The following is a 16,510-nucleotide window of genomic DNA, read 5'->3' as shown; positions in this document are numbered from 1 at the left end:
CGATGGCGGCGGCGGCAGCGGCGGAGGCGGCGGCGTCGGGGCCGCTGGTGCGGCGGTACGAGGGGGCGGCGCGGGGCCGCGGCGTGGCGGCGGCCGGCTGGCGCGTCTGCCTGGCGCACCGCTTCGAGGAGCCGCGGCAGCCCTACGGCGCCGCCGACGTGCCGCTCCGCGACGTCCTGCGGCATATCGGCCTCGGCTTGCGGTACGGGGGGGTGGGTGGGGGGAAACGGGGTCCGGGAACGCCCCGGGAGCGGGGAGGAAGGGGCAGGGGGTGTCGCGGGGGGCGGTGTGGAAGCGCCGCGCCGCAGGCGAGCCCCTCGGTGCTGCGGGCGGCTTGTACCGGGGAGGCAGCGGCGATGCCCCGGTGCACGGAAGGCAGAGTCCGGCGGATCACGGAAGGCCCCGGGCTGGCGGGAGCCGCTGTCCTCCCGCCCCGAGCTGCCGGCACCCACCCGCCTGCCTGGTGCCAGCACTGGGAGCACTGGTGCAGACTGGGCAAAGCCGGCTTAGGGGCAGCACCCAGCGCTCGGGCTCCCCAAAACCGAGCAGCGGCTGGGAGGGGTTGGGGCATCGCTTCTGGGGGCGAGGGGGAGGGGGGGAGCACCCCGAGGCTTGTTGCCGGTGCCCATCATTGCCACATCTTCCCTGGCCAGTGTCAGGAGCTCAGCCCCTTGCATAAGGTGCCTTTCAGCAGATGGAGATTAAACTTGAGGTTAATTGGGAGGATTTTGCAATGCTGTGCACTATAGCAGGTTTGGGAATGGGGACTTCTCCTGACTTTGTGTTGGGGTGAGCTGGAAGTAACCAGGAAAAACGCATGTGAGAAACAACAGTGTTATTTTAACCTTTAGAACTGCTGCCCGGGTGCTGGCGGTGTTTGTGTACCCATCAGGCTGAACATTGAAACCGATGACAGTGTGATTTATTTCCTTGTGCTTGCTTTATATCTCCTGCCTCCATTTTCTGAGCTTTTTTCCTGCTCAGTGTCCTTGGAGGTTGCTGCTTGCAAAGCTGGTTCCTGCAAAGCCTGATGAAGGGGCAGATAGCCAACTGCTTCGGGGTGCATGGCATGCAGGTCTGACCTAAGACATCCTGGCTTGCGCCTGGACATCCGGGGTGGGAAAGCATGGATCCTGAACAGGAGATAAAAGCTGCTGGAACAGCCACCGTGGCCGGTTGGGGATGAGTGTGAAGTCCTGGTGGGGTGAGCGGGGTGGAGAGGTGACCGCCTCTATGCCAGCCTGGGGAGGCCACTCCCGGCCTGTTCCCATTGGGGTCTTGGAATGGAAGTGGCTTGTATCAGTCCTAGAAAAAGGTTTTAAGGTTCAAAACCAACAGCTAAAAGTCAAACTACTGCCTCTTCCCCTGTACAAATTCTAGGAGGTAGAATGGTTGTCACTTCAAAATACTTGTGCAGGGCAAAGCTTTCTGGTAAGGAGACTCCAACCTAGAGAGTGAAGGAGAGGAAGGGCATGGTGACAAGAAATACCCGTGTGGGTTTGAATTAAAACATTAGGGCAGCAGTGTTGGTTGATGAAGGGCAGCTAATGCAGGGATGCGAGGAAGTGTGGGAGGCTGCATGCTCCTGGCATTGGTGGGCACCCGTGTGTCTGCGTGGTGGAGGCAGCCAGCGGATGGAAACCTGGGTGCCTGTACTGCAAGAGGAGCCAGGAGCTCAGTCCTGTGGCATGGCTCGTGGAACTGGACCTCTGGAGCCCTGCAGGTTGGCGTGCTCTCTCCCAAATGACCCATGATGAACAGCACCCCTCTCTCGGCACCCATCCTAGGGGTGCTCTCAAAATCTGGTATGGCTTGGTGCATCAAGTGAAACGTCATCTGGTGCAGGTGCTCGTACCTCCTGAGACGGCTGGGAGCGCCTTGGGGTTGCTGCATATCTTCAGCAGAGGAAGTCTAGGACCCACAGAGGAGCCACCACATCCTGGGTTGATCTGGTGTCCTGCTGAGTTAGACCTCTGGCTGATGATGGTTGTCCTCTCCTGCAGGCCCAGTCCCTGCTGCAGGTGACGTGGCTGGGGGTGTTGACAGCCCTGGGGTGGGATTTTTGTTAATCGGGGCTCGTCAGGGAAAATCCTTCGTGGGAACAACCACAGCTGCAAATCTGGAAAGAAAAGGTTGTGTGGATGTCTGGACTGGGGCTGGAGGAGAGGTGCAGGCAGGTTTTCGCAGCGGTGGCTGGCATGCCCCGGGAGGGGGTCATGGCACGGATCTGGCACAGCTGGGTGATGCCTGGACAGGTTTTCATTCCACTGCCAATTTGAAGGGAAAGAAATGCCCTCCAGCCCTGGCAGAGCTTTTGGCGCTGCAGAACGTGAAGACTTTCTCCTGGTTATTCTGCAACGCTGGCAAAGCTGTTAACAGCCAGCAACTGGGCATCGACCACCTTCTCCTCTTGGTTTGTGTGATTTTTTGGGAGAAGCTGTCAGGGGAAGAGTTTGCTATTGAGATGGCAAACAGCTCAGGCAGTGGCTGGCTGTAAATCCCAAACCTTTCCTACTGCATGCTCCTGGAAAAACTGCTTTTTGAAATCCCTCCATCACTTCCTTTCCAAGGAGCCAGGATGTCCCGACGTGCCATGCCACAGCCGCTCTGCCTGGGCACCTTATTTTCCATCACTGGAAACCTGCTGGGGAAGCAGCTGGGTTGGTTCCCTGACGCTGGGTTGAAAAGAAAATAATTTCCTTGAGAGAGAGAGAGTGCGCACACTGCCAAAACCTTGTCTCGGCAGCATAACGCCAGGGCTGTCTCAACTGGGAGAAGAGCAGTCACAGCAGATGTAGCTTGAAGATAGAGGCAGGCCCTGATTCAGGGCGGTCGTGCAGGACGGGCTGGTTCTTGTGGTGCTCTGGACCTCTGCAGGCAAAATGTCCTTAAACAGTCAAATGTGAAGGTGAGTACGTAGGAATGGAGAGTGGGCTGCAGTCAGGTCCTGTGAGACTGCAACCTGGAAAATCTTACACTGAGAAGGATCTGGGGACCTCAGATGTTGGTGAATGAAGGTGAACGTCCAGTGACCACGCAGCCAAAAAGGCAAATGTGGGTTGTTTTTGTTAGGGAGGAGTGTGTAGGAGCAGGGGGTGTCATGGAGGAGCCTCTCCCCCTTGCTTCTGGGGGTACATGTCCCAGGGAATTAGTGCTCACCCATTGTCCATTGCCTGGGCTCTGCATCCCATGCGCCATCGGAGCAGGACAGGCTGTGTGCTCCTGGCTGGGGTGGCTTTCTCTGCTCGGCAGTACGGCGTCAGTGCCTGCAGATAGCTCAGGGACATTGCCCACCCCAGGGGCTCCTCTGCCCCTGCCACCCACCTGGCACCCAGGTTGGGTCTTGCCTGTCTGTTTGCTGGGGGAAGTTCAGCAGCTTATTCTGGTCTGGTAACTGGTTTCCATATGCTAATTGTCTCTGTATGGAAGATTTAACTTGGGGCGGTTCATTAGCAAAAGCCAGTCCTTTACGAGCGCTGACTCGGAGCCCAGCCCTGCTCCTCTTGCCCGGAGTGGTGCTGGCACACCCAGGTGCAGGTGTGACCCTGTTTGGGTGTCTCTTGATTCCCAGGCCTTTGGGTGAGAAATTATCTGATGGGCAGTGCCTAGCTGCACAGCTGACATGCGAGTGGAGGTGAGTCCCCAGGATCCTGCCAGCTGCAGACAGCATCACCTCCTCCAGGGCAAGGCTGCCCCATGCCATCTGTCCCCAGCGATGTGGCACTGGGATGGGGCAGGGCTGTGTGTGACAATGAGGATGTGGAGGTGGAAGAGCAAGGCTCATGTCCCTGGAGCAGCGTATGGCTTCTCTGGGTTCGTGCCTCTGCTCCCAGACCTTACTTAGCAGGACATGCCCTACCAGTCATGGAGGTGGTGGTGGCGGTGGTCCTTGTGTGCATTCCCACTTCTCCATGGGCATCTGGAAGAGCCTCCTGCCCCTGCACGAACTTGGAGCCCTGCTCTCAGGTATTGGAGTGCTCTGTTTTCACACTGTGCCCTTGCAGGCCGCCCTGAGCTGCCAGAACTCTGCCTGCTTGTGTCTGCTGACTGACAATGTGCGCCCTGGGACACAGGTTCCCGTGGCTCATCTCTACAAGAGAGGCAACTGCAACATGTGCTGGTCACATCCTACACAGTTACACTGAAGGGACAGTGACACCTACTTTCATCTTCTTTCATACCTCTCCTTCCCTTGCAGATACTTCAGGTGGTGGTACAAGAAGACCCGCATAGAGAAGAAATCTGCATTCATTGACCTCTTGTGTGCCGTTCCTCTGCAGCAGATCTATGGTCAGCCTCCAGTTTGGGCACTGGGGTGGTGCAATGCCCAATGTGCTGGGTGGGCAGGGATTCACATGGGGCCATCAAGGTGCTAGACCAGGGAGTGGGTCAGGGAGCTGCTGCGGTATGGGCAGTGCTGAGGGGTCCTCAGGGCTGCATGGGGGGTCCTTGAGATAGATCCCACCACGGGGAGGAACAGGAGTGCTAATTTCTGGTGTTTTTGCCAGGGTGCCCGCTGGGCGGGATCGGAGGAGGCACCATCACCCGTGGCTGGCGGGGCGAGTTCTGCCGCTGGCAGCTGAACCCTGGCATTTATCACTACGAAACGGTCATCGCTGACCAGGTAGGTGCGGCAGGGTCTGCAAGGGCTGCAGGTGGCACTGCAGCAGCCTGGGTGGCTGAGGCATCTGCTCTTGGGCTCATCTCACCCCCTCCACATGCTCCTCTTTTCCCCAGTTCACCGTGTGCCTGCGTTGCAAGGGACAGACGGTTTACCAGCAGGTCTTGTCCGTGGAGAGACCCAGCACTCTGCAGGGATGGAACTGGGGCTACTGTGGCCACTATGCCTTCTACCATGCCCTGTACCCCCGTGCCTGGATGGTCTACGAGCTGCCAGGGCAAAACGTGGTGCTCACTTGCCGCCAGGTCTCTCCCGTCATCCCCCACGACTATAAGGTAAGGAGGTGGTGGCTCCTCGCTGGTCAGCCTGTCCCCATGGGAGCACCGGGCCACGCTGCCTCGCAGCAGCACGGCTCTTATGGAGCAGGTTGGCAGGGATGTGGCAGAGCTGCCTGCATGGAAAGGGGGAAAGGTTTGGCACAGCAGAAACAGGGCTGTACTGTGTGATGCTCGATGTGTACCGTTTTGGTAGCAGAGGCTTGGAGCTGGTGAATTTTTGACCCCAGAGCATGGCCTGTGCCTCTGGGGATGCTGCAGTAGAGGAGTTCCTTGTCCTTCCTGCCCAGCTCAGCATTGCCTGAAGACAATCAGGCTTGCCAACTTGTTAATGTTCTTTCCCAGCCTGGTCTCTTCCATCCTAAGACCCTGTCCCTAGTGCTAGCTACCAGGTGTATAGCAGAGGGACCCTGGAAGGCTTTACCCCTCCTGGGACAGTTGGTGCTGGAAGAGTTATCCCTTTTTCCTTCTGCTTAGCTCTGGGAGCTGCTCCTTTCTCCTCTGACTTATGCTTTGACTATTTGTATTGCTTGTTCCCTGCTTTTGGTTTTGTCCTGTGACTATCCCAGCACCTGTCCACCTGGAATGGCAGGTCCAGAGCTGTGGCCTTACCACCCAGAGGATCCGGTGGTAGCATTCTGGGAAACCCTCAGCCTGTACTTGTGGGTTGGTTTGTCAGCTGAGTGTTCCTGAGAGTGTTTTTGCTGGCTTTTGCCTGCCATCCCCAAAGGAAGAGCTGCTTATTAGCTGGGCTTTCCCAGCTGGGCTTTCCCAACATTTTTAACATGTCTCAGCTCAGCAATGCTCCCAGGCAGGAGGAACCCCCGCAGCAATGCGGAAGCTCGGAATGGCAGCAAGGGATGCCTCGCTGCTCCTGCATGCTGCTCCTGCTTGCTCCCAGCCCTGGGCAAGGGCGTCAGGCTGCACTGCTGACAAGGCTGACCTTCCTCTTACCCCAGCAAAGCACGTGAGCCTGTATCAACCTGTTGAGCAGATGGGTGGTGAGACACCTGTCTGAGCCTTAAACATTGCTTTCCATGTGTGTTGCGCTGTGTGGGGTTTGCTAGGCCAGGGCTTGCGATCTGATTTTTGTATTGCCTGCCCCCTAAATTCCTCTGCTTCGGCTGCTGCTTCCCAGCTTGGCAATGGACTCCAAGACTGAGTTGTTCCTGGTGCTCTTGTTCCCGCTGCATCCTGCGTGGTCTCCCCAGCAGCGGGAGAAGTGATGCTCTGATAAGTAACCATGGAGCACCAGCCCTATACACAGCATTGTCTGTCTCTGCCAGGACTCCAGTCTGCCGGTGGGAGTATTCATCTGGGAGGTGGAGAATGAGAGGGATGAGGATGTGGACGTTTCCATCATGTTCAGCCTGCAGAATGGCACGGGAACAAAGGAGGACAGGAGCGGAGGGCACTGGAACGAGCCCTTTGCCTTTGAGAAGGAGGGCGAGCGGGTTGCTGGAGTCCTGCTGCACCACTGCACACGCGTGAACCCCTTCACCCTCGCCATCTCCGCCCGGGAGAAGGTAAAGGTCTGGCACCGCTGATGTGGCTCCTGTTGGAGGAGGTTGTACAGCCCTGCTGAATGTGGCAGAGCTGCTTCCAGGCAGCTGGTAAAGGATGGATGTGTGATGGGTTGGGGTCAGCATCGGTCCTCAGCGCTTGCCTGACTGCAGGAGCAGGAGTGGGGACATTCCCTGAGGGCACCCTTTTTGGGGGTGGGTGCAGGAGAGAAGCTATGGGTGAAGCTTTCAGGACAGCAGGTGAGTAGGTTTGGAGTTAGCATTGCTGGACAGAACGTGGGGAGTGAGTGTGGGGTCCCAGAGTTGTTGGGGGTGGGACCTGCCTCTGCCCCTCAAAACTACTGGCCCCTGATGATGCTCTTCCCTTCCCCAGGCTGGCACAGGAGTCACCCACCTCACGGCATTCAATCCCATGGGATCAGGTAGAGAGGTGTGGCAGGACCTCCTGCAGGATGGCAGGCTGGATTCCCCTGCCGGTGAGTCCCTCTGTCCTCCGTGGGACGGTTGGAGGGGGAACTGGTGGCCACGCTGGTCACGGGGCACAGGGCACCCAAGCAAGAGTGGATTTCCCTTCCTCTAGCCACCTCGGTGCCATTGCAAAAAGCTCTCACTGATGCTGCGGCTTGTTTCCAGCTTTGGGCTGTATCCAGATTTGCCATTGCTTGTCACACTGTCCTTGTTGTGGTTCTCCATTAGCTGTTTGCATCACCTAAGGGCTGTTCTCGGCCATCTTAATTGCACATGCCAGTATCTTCTTAGTCTGTGTAGGGTTGCACACTGGGTTGAGATTTCTACTGAGTAGCCAGGGTGATGCTCAGCCACCTTCCCTGAGTTCCCATTGCCAGATCTGCGAGCTGGGCCCGTCAGATTTGTTCTAGTGGCCATCTAGCACTCCTTGGGGTTTGGTGATGCCATCACTTGCTGTCCTCTTGTTACTGTATCAGTTCCCTGAAAGTCTCTCATATTACCTTGATACTTCTGCGTCATCCTCAGTTGTCTGCTCGCTCCCTTGGCAGAAGCCTTGAAGCAGGGTGGCATCTCCCAGCCCTTGCTGCTAACCTCTTACTGCGATAAAGGGTGACCATTTGCGTAACGTCTCTGCCAGCTTTTGAGCAAGGATGATGCTGGCACTGGGCCTTTGAAAGATTTCTTGAAGCTTAAATCATGTCAATAAAGCGTTTACATAAATATTTCCGGAAAACTAAGTTTCCTGCCTAGATGCATTCAGCTCTCCAGGCTATTGGGATGTGGTTTTCCTTCATGCGTGCCAGGCATTATCATAGTCAGGATCAGTGCTTCTGTTAAAATTGTTGCTTTAATGAGTTTACCTGGTACACATGTCAGAACTAGCATATAATTATCCAGCCGCCTCAGGGCCTTTCTTAAATACGGGCACAGTTCAAGCACCCTGCAAAAAACTGGAAACGATGACTGTCACTAGAAAGTCACAGTGTCTCTGTGTAACTGCAGTGCAGTAACGAAGTCATGGGATGCTGTCCCTTCCACTCGTGCCTGGTGGCTTTTCCTGCCTGATTTGTTCCTGTGCTTTGATGACTTACTTTTTTAACCCCTCCACCCATGGCAGGTATTTTTTCCTGCTTGCAAAAAGCAGTTACTCACGTGCGGTAATGTCATCCCTTAAAACCCTGGGGATGTACCCTCCAGGTGGCAAGGGGGCTGGGGCATGCCCAAATAGTCTTGTCCCCCTCAGGGTGTGTGGGAGCATCAGTCATCCCACCATAAGGCTTCCTTCGTCACTTGTGAATATTTTTTTTTTTTTTTTCCTGACAGGTAAAAGCAGCCTGACAGAGAAGGGGGAGGTGATGGCGGCAGCAGTGTGTGCCAGCTGCAGGGTGCCCGCCCGGGGGCACAGGACGCTGGAGCTGGCCCTGGCTTGGGACATGCCCCGTGTTCACTTTGGCTCCAAGGAGAAGCTGCACGTCAGGTGGGTGGGTTGTCTCCTGTGGGACTTGGCTCATGTCCCCAAAGCCCCCTTCTCCCTGCCTCTGGGCTTGACTAACTGCCTGGGGAGCCTTGTGCCACCCACTCGCTGTGGCTGTGGCTCTGCCAGCTCACGGAGGGGACCCTCTCCCCAGCCCCTGTGCCTCAGTGCCCCTGCTCGAGCAGTCGAGTTTTTCTGGTGTTCACTATAGTCCAGCCCTCTCCTGTGGCTGGTGGGCCCAGCCTGAGCCCACAGCGTACTCACCAAACCCCCACTTGGCAGGCGGTACACCCGTTTTTTTGGCAGTGGAGGTGATGCTGCTCCTGCCCTGTCGCATCACGCCCTGACGCGCTATGAGGAGTGGGAGAGGAAGATCGAAGCGTGGCAGAAGCCCATCCTGGAGAACAGGTAGGGTAGACGGGAGCACCTTCCCGGTGGCCTCCCGGGGCTGGTCAGAGCAGGAGCATCATCACCTCGGCTGCGGTGGTTGAGTTTCCCTGTTGCCCACAGCCAGCTGCCTTCCTGGTACAAGTCAGCCCTCTTCAATGAGCTGTACTTCATGACGGATGGGGGGACCATCTGGGTGGAGCTGCCCCCGGACTGCCGTGCCGAGGACCTGCAGGGGCCGGAGGGGGCTGGCCTCTCCCACCTCCTCCCTGTCCTGCGGGAGTACGGAAGGTTTGCTTATTTGGAAGGTAACTTGCAGGGATGTGATGGATGGTCCCAACTCAACCCCTCCCCGTTGCTGTCACCAGGTGCTTGTAACCTGCCATGGGGATGCTTTTCACACCCTGATGGGTGGGGAGCAGCTCTGTTCACAGCAAAACCCCTTGCAGGACCAAGTCCTGTAGGATATGTCATGAGATCTTCTCCAGACCCCTGGGTGCTATATATAGAGAATAAAACCCACTTTGCGTGGGAGCCCCTGCCTGTGGTGGGAAAGAGCTCACCCTCCTGGGCTGTGTGGGAGGGAGGACTCCCCCTCCTTTCCTTTCCCTGTGGCAGGTCTCCCATCCCTCACTGTCTGTCCGGTCCTTCAGGCCAGGAGTACCGGATGTACAACACCTACGATGTCCACTTCTACGCCTCCTTTGCTCTCGTCATGCTGTGGCCCAAGCTGCAGATCAGCCTGCAGTATGACATTGGTGAGTGACCCAGGAGACCCTGGCCCTGGAGACCCTGGCTTGATGCCTGCTGATGCCTTCACCTAAGGAAAAGACGGAGGATTTGGGACAGCATCGTCCATAGAAATCTGTGACATGGAGCCAGTGTCCCCTTCCAGCTCCTCTGCTGGGCCCAGGACTTGCAAATCCCCAACATGCTTCTCAGCATCTCTCTGTCCAGCACTGGGATGCCGTCTTGCCGCATTGGGGGTGCACAGCTGGCTCTACCTGTCCTGGGGGAGTCCCTGGTTTTACCAGCTCTCTCCGTGCCCCTTGCAGAGAAGCATGAAGCTGTTTGCAAGACCCTGGTGCTTTGGGCGGGCTTGGAGGCTGCTCAGTGGTGGAGCACAGCCCTTCGACGGGCTGTGGGAGGGCTGAGCCCACTGAGGTTCCCTCCCAGCCCGGGGTGCTGCCACCACCTGGCTTAAAGGGGTGGTGACACTTGCATGTCCCCTGCTGAGGGGAGACGGGTAGCAGCCTGGTGTCCCCTCAGCCCTTTGCAGAGGGCTGTGATCTTGCAGCCGGAGCCCCAAAGGGCAGCCTGGCATGCTGGTGCAGGTGGTCCTGCCTGTGCTTGGATCTTGCTTCTGCAGTGCCTGCTGCCTTTCTAATGTCTTTTGCTCTGTGTCCTCTCCAGCTGTCACAGTGGTGAATGAGGATGTCCAGCCCCGGCAGTACTTGATGTGTGGGCAGACAGCCCAGGTGAAGCTGAAGAATGTGGTGCCACATGACATTGGGGATCCAGGTGAGGGGTCTGGCCAGGCCTGCTGAGGGGCAGAGGGGGTGCAGGACTGCTCACACAACTTTTTCAGGGTAGTTAACTCCCAAGCTGTGGGAATGAGGTATGGTGCATGGAATACACTGTTTTCTGGGAATGAAAAGCTTGGATGGTTTGGAATGGTGATGAAGACCATGCTGCATGGAGCTTGTGCAAGGCAGACAGCAGGAAGCTGAGCCGTAGTGGGAAGGCTGCTCTCACTAGAGATGGCACAGGGCACACATATTACTGTAGTGCTGTTTGATCATAACACTCTTGGGACCTTGCTCCTGGGTAGGAGAGGGGATGTTCATTGCTTGCAGCCCTGCTGCATCCGCTCTGTCCTTGCTTAGGTGACGAGCCGTGGCAGCGTGTCAATGCCTACCTGATGCATGACACTGCTGACTGGAAGGACCTCAACCTGAAGTTTGTGCTACAGGTGTACCGCGACTACTACTTGACACACGACTCCCTCTACTTGCGGGACATGTGGCCAGTTTGCCAGGTACTGGGAGGAGATCAGACCATGGGGCATCCCCCGTCTCCACTTCCCCGGGAGACATGGGACATCCTGAGAGGATGGATGCTCCCCAGCAGAGTGTGAGGGGGTGCCAGGATGCAGGGGCTGCATCACCATCTCCTGCCTCTCCCACAGGCTGTGATGGAGTCAGAGCTGAAGTTTGACACAGATAATGATGGACTCATTGAAAATGGTGGCTTTGCTGACCAGACGTATGATGCATGGGTGGTAAATGGAGCCAGGTGGGCAAGAGAGGCAGGTGGGGGTTGGAGATGGGGGGTGTGGGGTGGAGAGGTAGCTCAGAACTGGGACCATGGTCCCCATCTGTTGTGGGAGGTCTGTGCAACCCGTGGGGTATCCCATGTTGCCGATGCTTCTCTCCTTTGGCTCTGGCAGTGCCTACTGTGGTGGGCTGTGGCTGGCAGCTGTCTGCATGATGTGCAAGATGGCAGAGGTGCTCGGGGATGCAGAGATCCAGCAGAAATACACGGACATCCTGAGCAAGGGCAAGGAGGCGTTTGAGAGGATGCTCTGGAACGGTGGGTCCTAAGTGGTGGGGAACCACGCTTGGCTGACCACATGTCCCTTGGGAAGGGGATGGCTCCTCCTTGGGTCACGGAGCCTGGCAGAGGATGGGGGAAGGAGGAGAGATGCCATCCCTCCAAGCAGAGGGGAAGGAGCAGATACCAGGGAGGGAACAGAAGGGGTGTGATGGTCTGGGAAAGGAAGAAGAGAGCCTTCTGGGAAAAACTGCTGTGCTCCTGCCTCAGAGGGAGGAGTGTCGGGATAACACACATGAGTTGGGGTCCTAAACTATCAATTTCATACCGTTTCCTGCCTTTTCCAGGAAAATACTACAACTATGACAGCAGTGGGAGTGAAACCTCCAGCAGCATCATGTCAGACCAGTGTGCTGGACAGTGGTTTCTTGGGGCTTGTGGCCTGGACCAAGGGGAGTTTGAGGTAAGAGAAGGGTCAGCCTGGTGTGGGTTGGGGTAAGACAAGACCCACAACAGGAGGAGAGCAGCAGCAGGGCTTGCATGTGGTGTGGGCTGTGTGCTGGGGACTGGTGCGGGGGTCACCCACCTGTTCCCTCACAGCAGTGTGTGCTTGGGTGGAGGCTGTTGGATGCACATTGATGCAACCTGCCTTAAACCAAACTCTGCTCGTGGAGAGGCCGTGCAGCAGGGGTGTGTAACAGCGGTCAGCTCTGGCACGCTTGGAGGAAAGTCCCACTGGGGTTGCTTTCATCAAGGAGCTATTTGTTTGAAATAAGGAATGAGGAAAAAGGTGTATGAAACTTTCCATGTGCTATTTACTGCCCAGTTTAAATTCCTGAATGAGTATATGAGGGAAATAAGGCTTATTTGGGGCCCTAAAGTCTTGCTCTTCAGTTGCAAGAGAAGAATTGTGTGAAGACTCCTCTTGTCTGATGGGATGGTAAGAGCAGGTGCTGGTGGTGCAATACCTGGAACAGAGCTGGCAAGTGGAGAGCCATCGTATGGATTATTTCTGACCCATAGACAGTTGTCAGGCCAAAGTTGCCAGACCGTAGATAGTTGTCTGTGGTGGTAATGGAGATGCAAATGCTTTGGGTGACTGAAGGAAGGAATGACTCTTGGCTGTGTGAGAGTCATGGACTGTTTCACCATCTGTTGGTATCAGAGGGAAGCTTCAAGCAACCTTTCCTGGGAGCAGCTTGTGGTGAACACTGCAGGATTTAATGAGAAATGGGTGCCTGGTCTTGCCCTCCTGCATTTATCCCAGGGTGGATCCTGGGGGACTGGGGCTGTGCCTGGGGGTCCAGGCAGGATCTGTCCCAGACCTTATGCAGTAATACCCATAGATCCCGTTTTGGGGGAAAACAGTAAACCTGGTGCAGTCCAAAAATCTCACTTGCCTTTCCATAGCCTTGGACTTTTGTTGCTGAAGGTGGCACTTGTGGCTCACTGCCTGGTGAGCTTTGAACTCGCTGGAGATGGGGCTGGTGAACTTCTGCTAGTCTGACCATGGAAGGGTTTTTCCATGTATTTTGATCCCTTGCCTGCCTGGCAGCATTCATGTTTGCAACCTCATTAACGCCCTCCTGCTGTGTGCACAGGTCAGTAATGAAATACAAAGTAAGAAAAGCCTGTGACTCCAGTCCTGAAGAAACTGTGCCCTGAAACCTTCTGCCAGAGATGGCTGCTTCACACCACCCCTCTGCTGACACCTGCTCCCTAACAGCACTTGGGCTTATCTGCAGAGCCACACCAGGAAAAATGACTCAGACACATGGCTTTAGGGTAGATTAAAGGGATCTGCTGCCTTTCCTTAGAGTCTACCAAAGCTGTCTGGTTGGACCGCCCAGCCTCCCTTGGCAAGTTTCTGCCTGGTGTCACCGCACATTTTGTTTCCCCTGGCCCTGGTGGCACCAGACTGGCAAGAAAGGTCTGGCACGTCCCCAGGCTGCACTGATGAGCTGGGAGCTCTTCCCTTTCTTGCAAGTAGGTGTCACAGTTACTCTGTGACATGGCTCCTGATCTTGGTCACCCTGCAAATTTATTGTTAAGGCTTTTTCACTATTAGGTGTGTGTGGGATGGAGAGGAGCCAGCACTCCCTTTGCCACATCACTGAGTTTTGAGCTTTGCTTTTCTGACCAAGGCAGTGACTTCTGCTGCATTGACACTTCCTAGTTTTATTGCCAATAATGAAAGCAGTGCAAAAGCTTTATTTACTTTCAGCTGTGCACAGAGGCTTTTCATCTTAATGCAGTCCTAGCTGTGTTGCTGCTCCACTGCTTTTTGTTTGGTCAGCAGGTGTTTTTGTGCTCAGGTGGGGTTGGTTGGGATTTTTTTGTTTGTTTGTGGGGTTTCTTTTTTTTTTCTCTTTTTCAGTAAGAGCTTACTCAGCATGATACTTCAGTCTGTTCTCGTAACTGTTTTGAGCTCATAACCTTAGTTTGTTGAACAACTTTTTTTCCCTTATTGAAGGGGGAAGGCTTTTACTTCCTCCTAATAATTTCCTGAATTGGCTGTTTATACAGCGAGCACTGTTGACCTTTCATGAGTCTTTAACTTTCACTTGGGTTAAAAGTCAAATCCCTCCTGCCAGACACGGAAAACCATTAGGCACCCTGTGCATCTCAGTCTAACCTCTTCATCCCCAGGCTCCCCCTCCTCTGACCCTGAAGTCCCCTTAGTCCAGGCCACAAATTCTTGCATCACCACCTGATTACAAAACTGAAAGGATTAAAGTGCTTTTGAAATCACTCAAAGCTAAGCCCTGTTCTTGTTTTTCCCCTGAAATGAAGCTGAACTCTTTTCCCCTTTTTTCTTCTTTTTTTCAAGATTCCCAGCATTTACTCAAACAAACATACCAGTATCCACAACATTCACTTTGCAGCTGCAATGTGCGTTCTGATGTCATCAGACCAGCTTTGCCATGATCTTTCCCTTTGGCAGGAAGGTACCTCCAGCCTCACTGATCCCAGACCTTTCCTTGGCCACCTCTGGCCAGTGTCCCATCTCTTGTAGGCGTTGCAACGCCTCTTGTAGCTGGTACAGATGGGCTGAGAGAACAGTACAGTGGTCTTACCAGGAGAAATTCTGGGCCTCATAGTCGTTAGCCTGAGAAATGAGCAGTGGTGACCATAAACCAAAATGAGGATGGTGTGGTTGTCCAGGTCCCCAAAGCAAACTCCAAAGAGATGTGGGGGTTTGACCAGTGACTGAAAGTGAGAGGCTGTTTATGGAGACGCGGTGGTTGGATGAACTATCAGCCTCCCCAGGAGAGAGGTGGCATGAAGTTCGGCATCTTTTCTGTTGAGCAACTGCTTTTTTTTTTTTTGTGTCTTCTGGGAAACAGGCTTTTTCACTTCCTCCTGTTATTTTTCTGAGGTAGCTATTTACCCAACGAGCAGTGTTGACTTCTCTTTCATGGAAAACTTAACCCTGCTCCATGGAGACCTGAGGGGTCTGCATGAGCACTGAGCCCAGAGCCCTCCCTCTCTTGCTTTCTCTCCACACAGGTATTCCGCAAGAGTCATGTTGTCAGTGCGCTCAAGACCATCTTTGAGAAGAATGTCATGAGTTTCGCTGGTGGCACCATGGGAGCGGTGAATGGCATGAGACCTGATGGTGTGCCTGACACCTCCAGTGTGCAGTCCAATGAGGTGTGGATTGGTGTGGTCTATGCCTTGGCTGCCACCATGATCCAGGAGGTGAGTGGTGATGCTGCACCCCTCAACACTTGCCATCTCCTTGCACTCTGTGGATGTGCTGATGGTCGTCTTCACTCTGCTGCAGGGGCTGGTGGAGGAAGGCTTTCATACAGCGGAGGGCTGCTACCGAACGGTTTGGGAGCGGCTGGGCATGGCTTTTCAGACACCAGAGGCCTATAGGGAGAAGAAAGTCTACCGCTCGTTGGCTTACATGCGGCCCCTTAGCATCTGGAGCATGCAGCTAGCCCTGGAGCGCAGAGCTGCCCGGGCACCAGCACCCGCACCACCCCCACAGGTCCCCATCCACCCTTGAGCCTGGTGGGTAGTGAGCAGGGCTGGGGGGCTTCAGCTGGCGGGCAGGGACTCTTCCCTCCCCCTCTTTGATAATATTCACATTGCTGTTTTCCTTCCCTACCTCCACTACATGCCCTTCACCTCAGGGGGCTTCCAGCCAATGATGCTGAGCATGAGGGGGAACCAGAGGTGCAGGTGATGTCTCCTCGGAGAGGAGTGGGATAAGGAGGTGCTGCTGGAGCCTGTGCCTCCCCTTCCCTATCACTCAGGGCTTTGACAGCCTGCAGGACCCCCAGCCATCCTCCACCGGAGCTGGTACCTTGCCCAGGAGCCCCCTCTCCTGTGGTCACCAGACTGAGGAAAGTGGGAGCTGGTCTGCAGGGCAAAAAGTTGTGTGGGTGTATGTGTGTGTGAGGACATTGGACTCGTGCGTGCAGGCACATGGATGCTGCAGTTGTTGCTCCCTTGTGTGACACTGCAAATACAGACTGGCTCTACCCCAAGGCACCAGCCCCAGGAGAGCCTGAGGCAGATACAATCCCCAGGGGAACTTCAGCTTCCCAGATGGTGACAATCGGAGCCCAAGCAGCAGGTCCTGGTCTGGTACCGTGGCACGCCTCCCTGCTGGCGCTGGGGGCGGACAGTGGAGCATGGTTTAGAGGATGAATCATTTTAATATCTTAATAAATTTGTCCAGCTGTCTATCCTTCTTGTGTGTCTTCTCTGCCATGGGGGCAAGCTGAAGGAGGGAGCCCCTCTTGCTCCCCCTTTTCTTCCTGGGCTGGGGATGCAGGGAGGGGGCAGTTGCTAATTGCAGGCTCCTCTGGTAGGGTTTTGCTAATGGGAGCAAGAGTACCTTCCCCCTACGTGGGATGGCAGGTGAGACCTACACCTTTTCTCTCTCTTGCCTGCAAGGCAGGGGAAGGCAAGGAGGGGAGCATTCCTCCTGAAAATGCCTCTGTGGGGAGAGGCAGTGCCCCAGCCCTGGCCCTTGACCGAATCGTGTCCCTTCCCAGACATGCTTGAGTGCCTTGCTTCCTTTTCCTCCTTTTTCTGCCAGTACAGCATTTGAAGGCTGTTCCTGCCTGGTGGTGTGGTGGGGGGAGGAAGCCCAGCCCCCAGGTTTAGCTACAAGGTCTTTCTGCCGCTTCAC

At 55.4% G+C, this 16,510-nt stretch overlaps 1 protein-coding gene across 2 annotated transcripts; it reads left to right on the top strand.

The window, feature by feature from the left end:
- Positions 1–16,059, top strand: GBA2 (glucosylceramidase beta 2). 2 transcript variants are annotated; one of them, XM_074811629.1, is made up of 18 exons: positions 638–1,723; positions 1,846–2,021; positions 4,199–4,290; positions 4,509–4,624; positions 4,738–4,956; positions 6,243–6,482; positions 6,853–6,955; positions 8,271–8,424; positions 8,704–8,829; positions 8,932–9,116; positions 9,462–9,566; positions 10,222–10,329; positions 10,695–10,846; positions 10,997–11,103; positions 11,258–11,400; positions 11,709–11,824; positions 14,872–15,063; positions 15,149–16,059. In XM_074811629.1, exons 1-18 carry the CDS (start codon positions 1,556–1,558, stop codon positions 15,374–15,376), a joined length of 2,730 nt encoding a protein of 909 aa, XP_074667730.1. In that variant the 5' UTR covers positions 638–1,555; the 3' UTR covers positions 15,377–16,059. The 2 variants fall into 2 exon arrangements, with proteins under 2 accessions (XP_074667731.1, XP_074667730.1); XM_074811630.1 differs by lacking the exons at positions 638–1,723; positions 1,846–2,021 and adding an exon at positions 1–202.
- The last annotated feature ends 451 nt before the right edge of the window (positions 16,060–16,510 follow it).

This window comes from Strix aluco, chromosome Z (assembly GCF_031877795.1).
Source record: "Strix aluco isolate bStrAlu1 chromosome Z, bStrAlu1.hap1, whole genome shotgun sequence".
NCBI classification, from domain to species: Eukaryota; Metazoa; Chordata; class Aves; order Strigiformes; family Strigidae; genus Strix; species Strix aluco.
Note: the sequence above shows the minus strand (reverse complement) of the source record. Positions and strands in the feature narration are given on the sequence as shown.

Coding starts and splice junctions, on each gene's coding strand:
- GBA2 (XM_074811629.1), top strand. CDS start 1,556: ATGCGAGGAAGTGTGGGAGGCTGCATGCTCCTGGCATTGGTGGGCACC. Junction 6,956..8,270: donor CAGGCTGGATTCCCCTGCCG/GTGAGTCCCTCT, acceptor TTTTCCTGACAG/GTAAAAGCAGCCTGACAGAG. Junction 10,330..10,694: donor ACATGACATTGGGGATCCAG/GTGAGGGGTCTG, acceptor GTCCTTGCTTAG/GTGACGAGCCGTGGCAGCGT.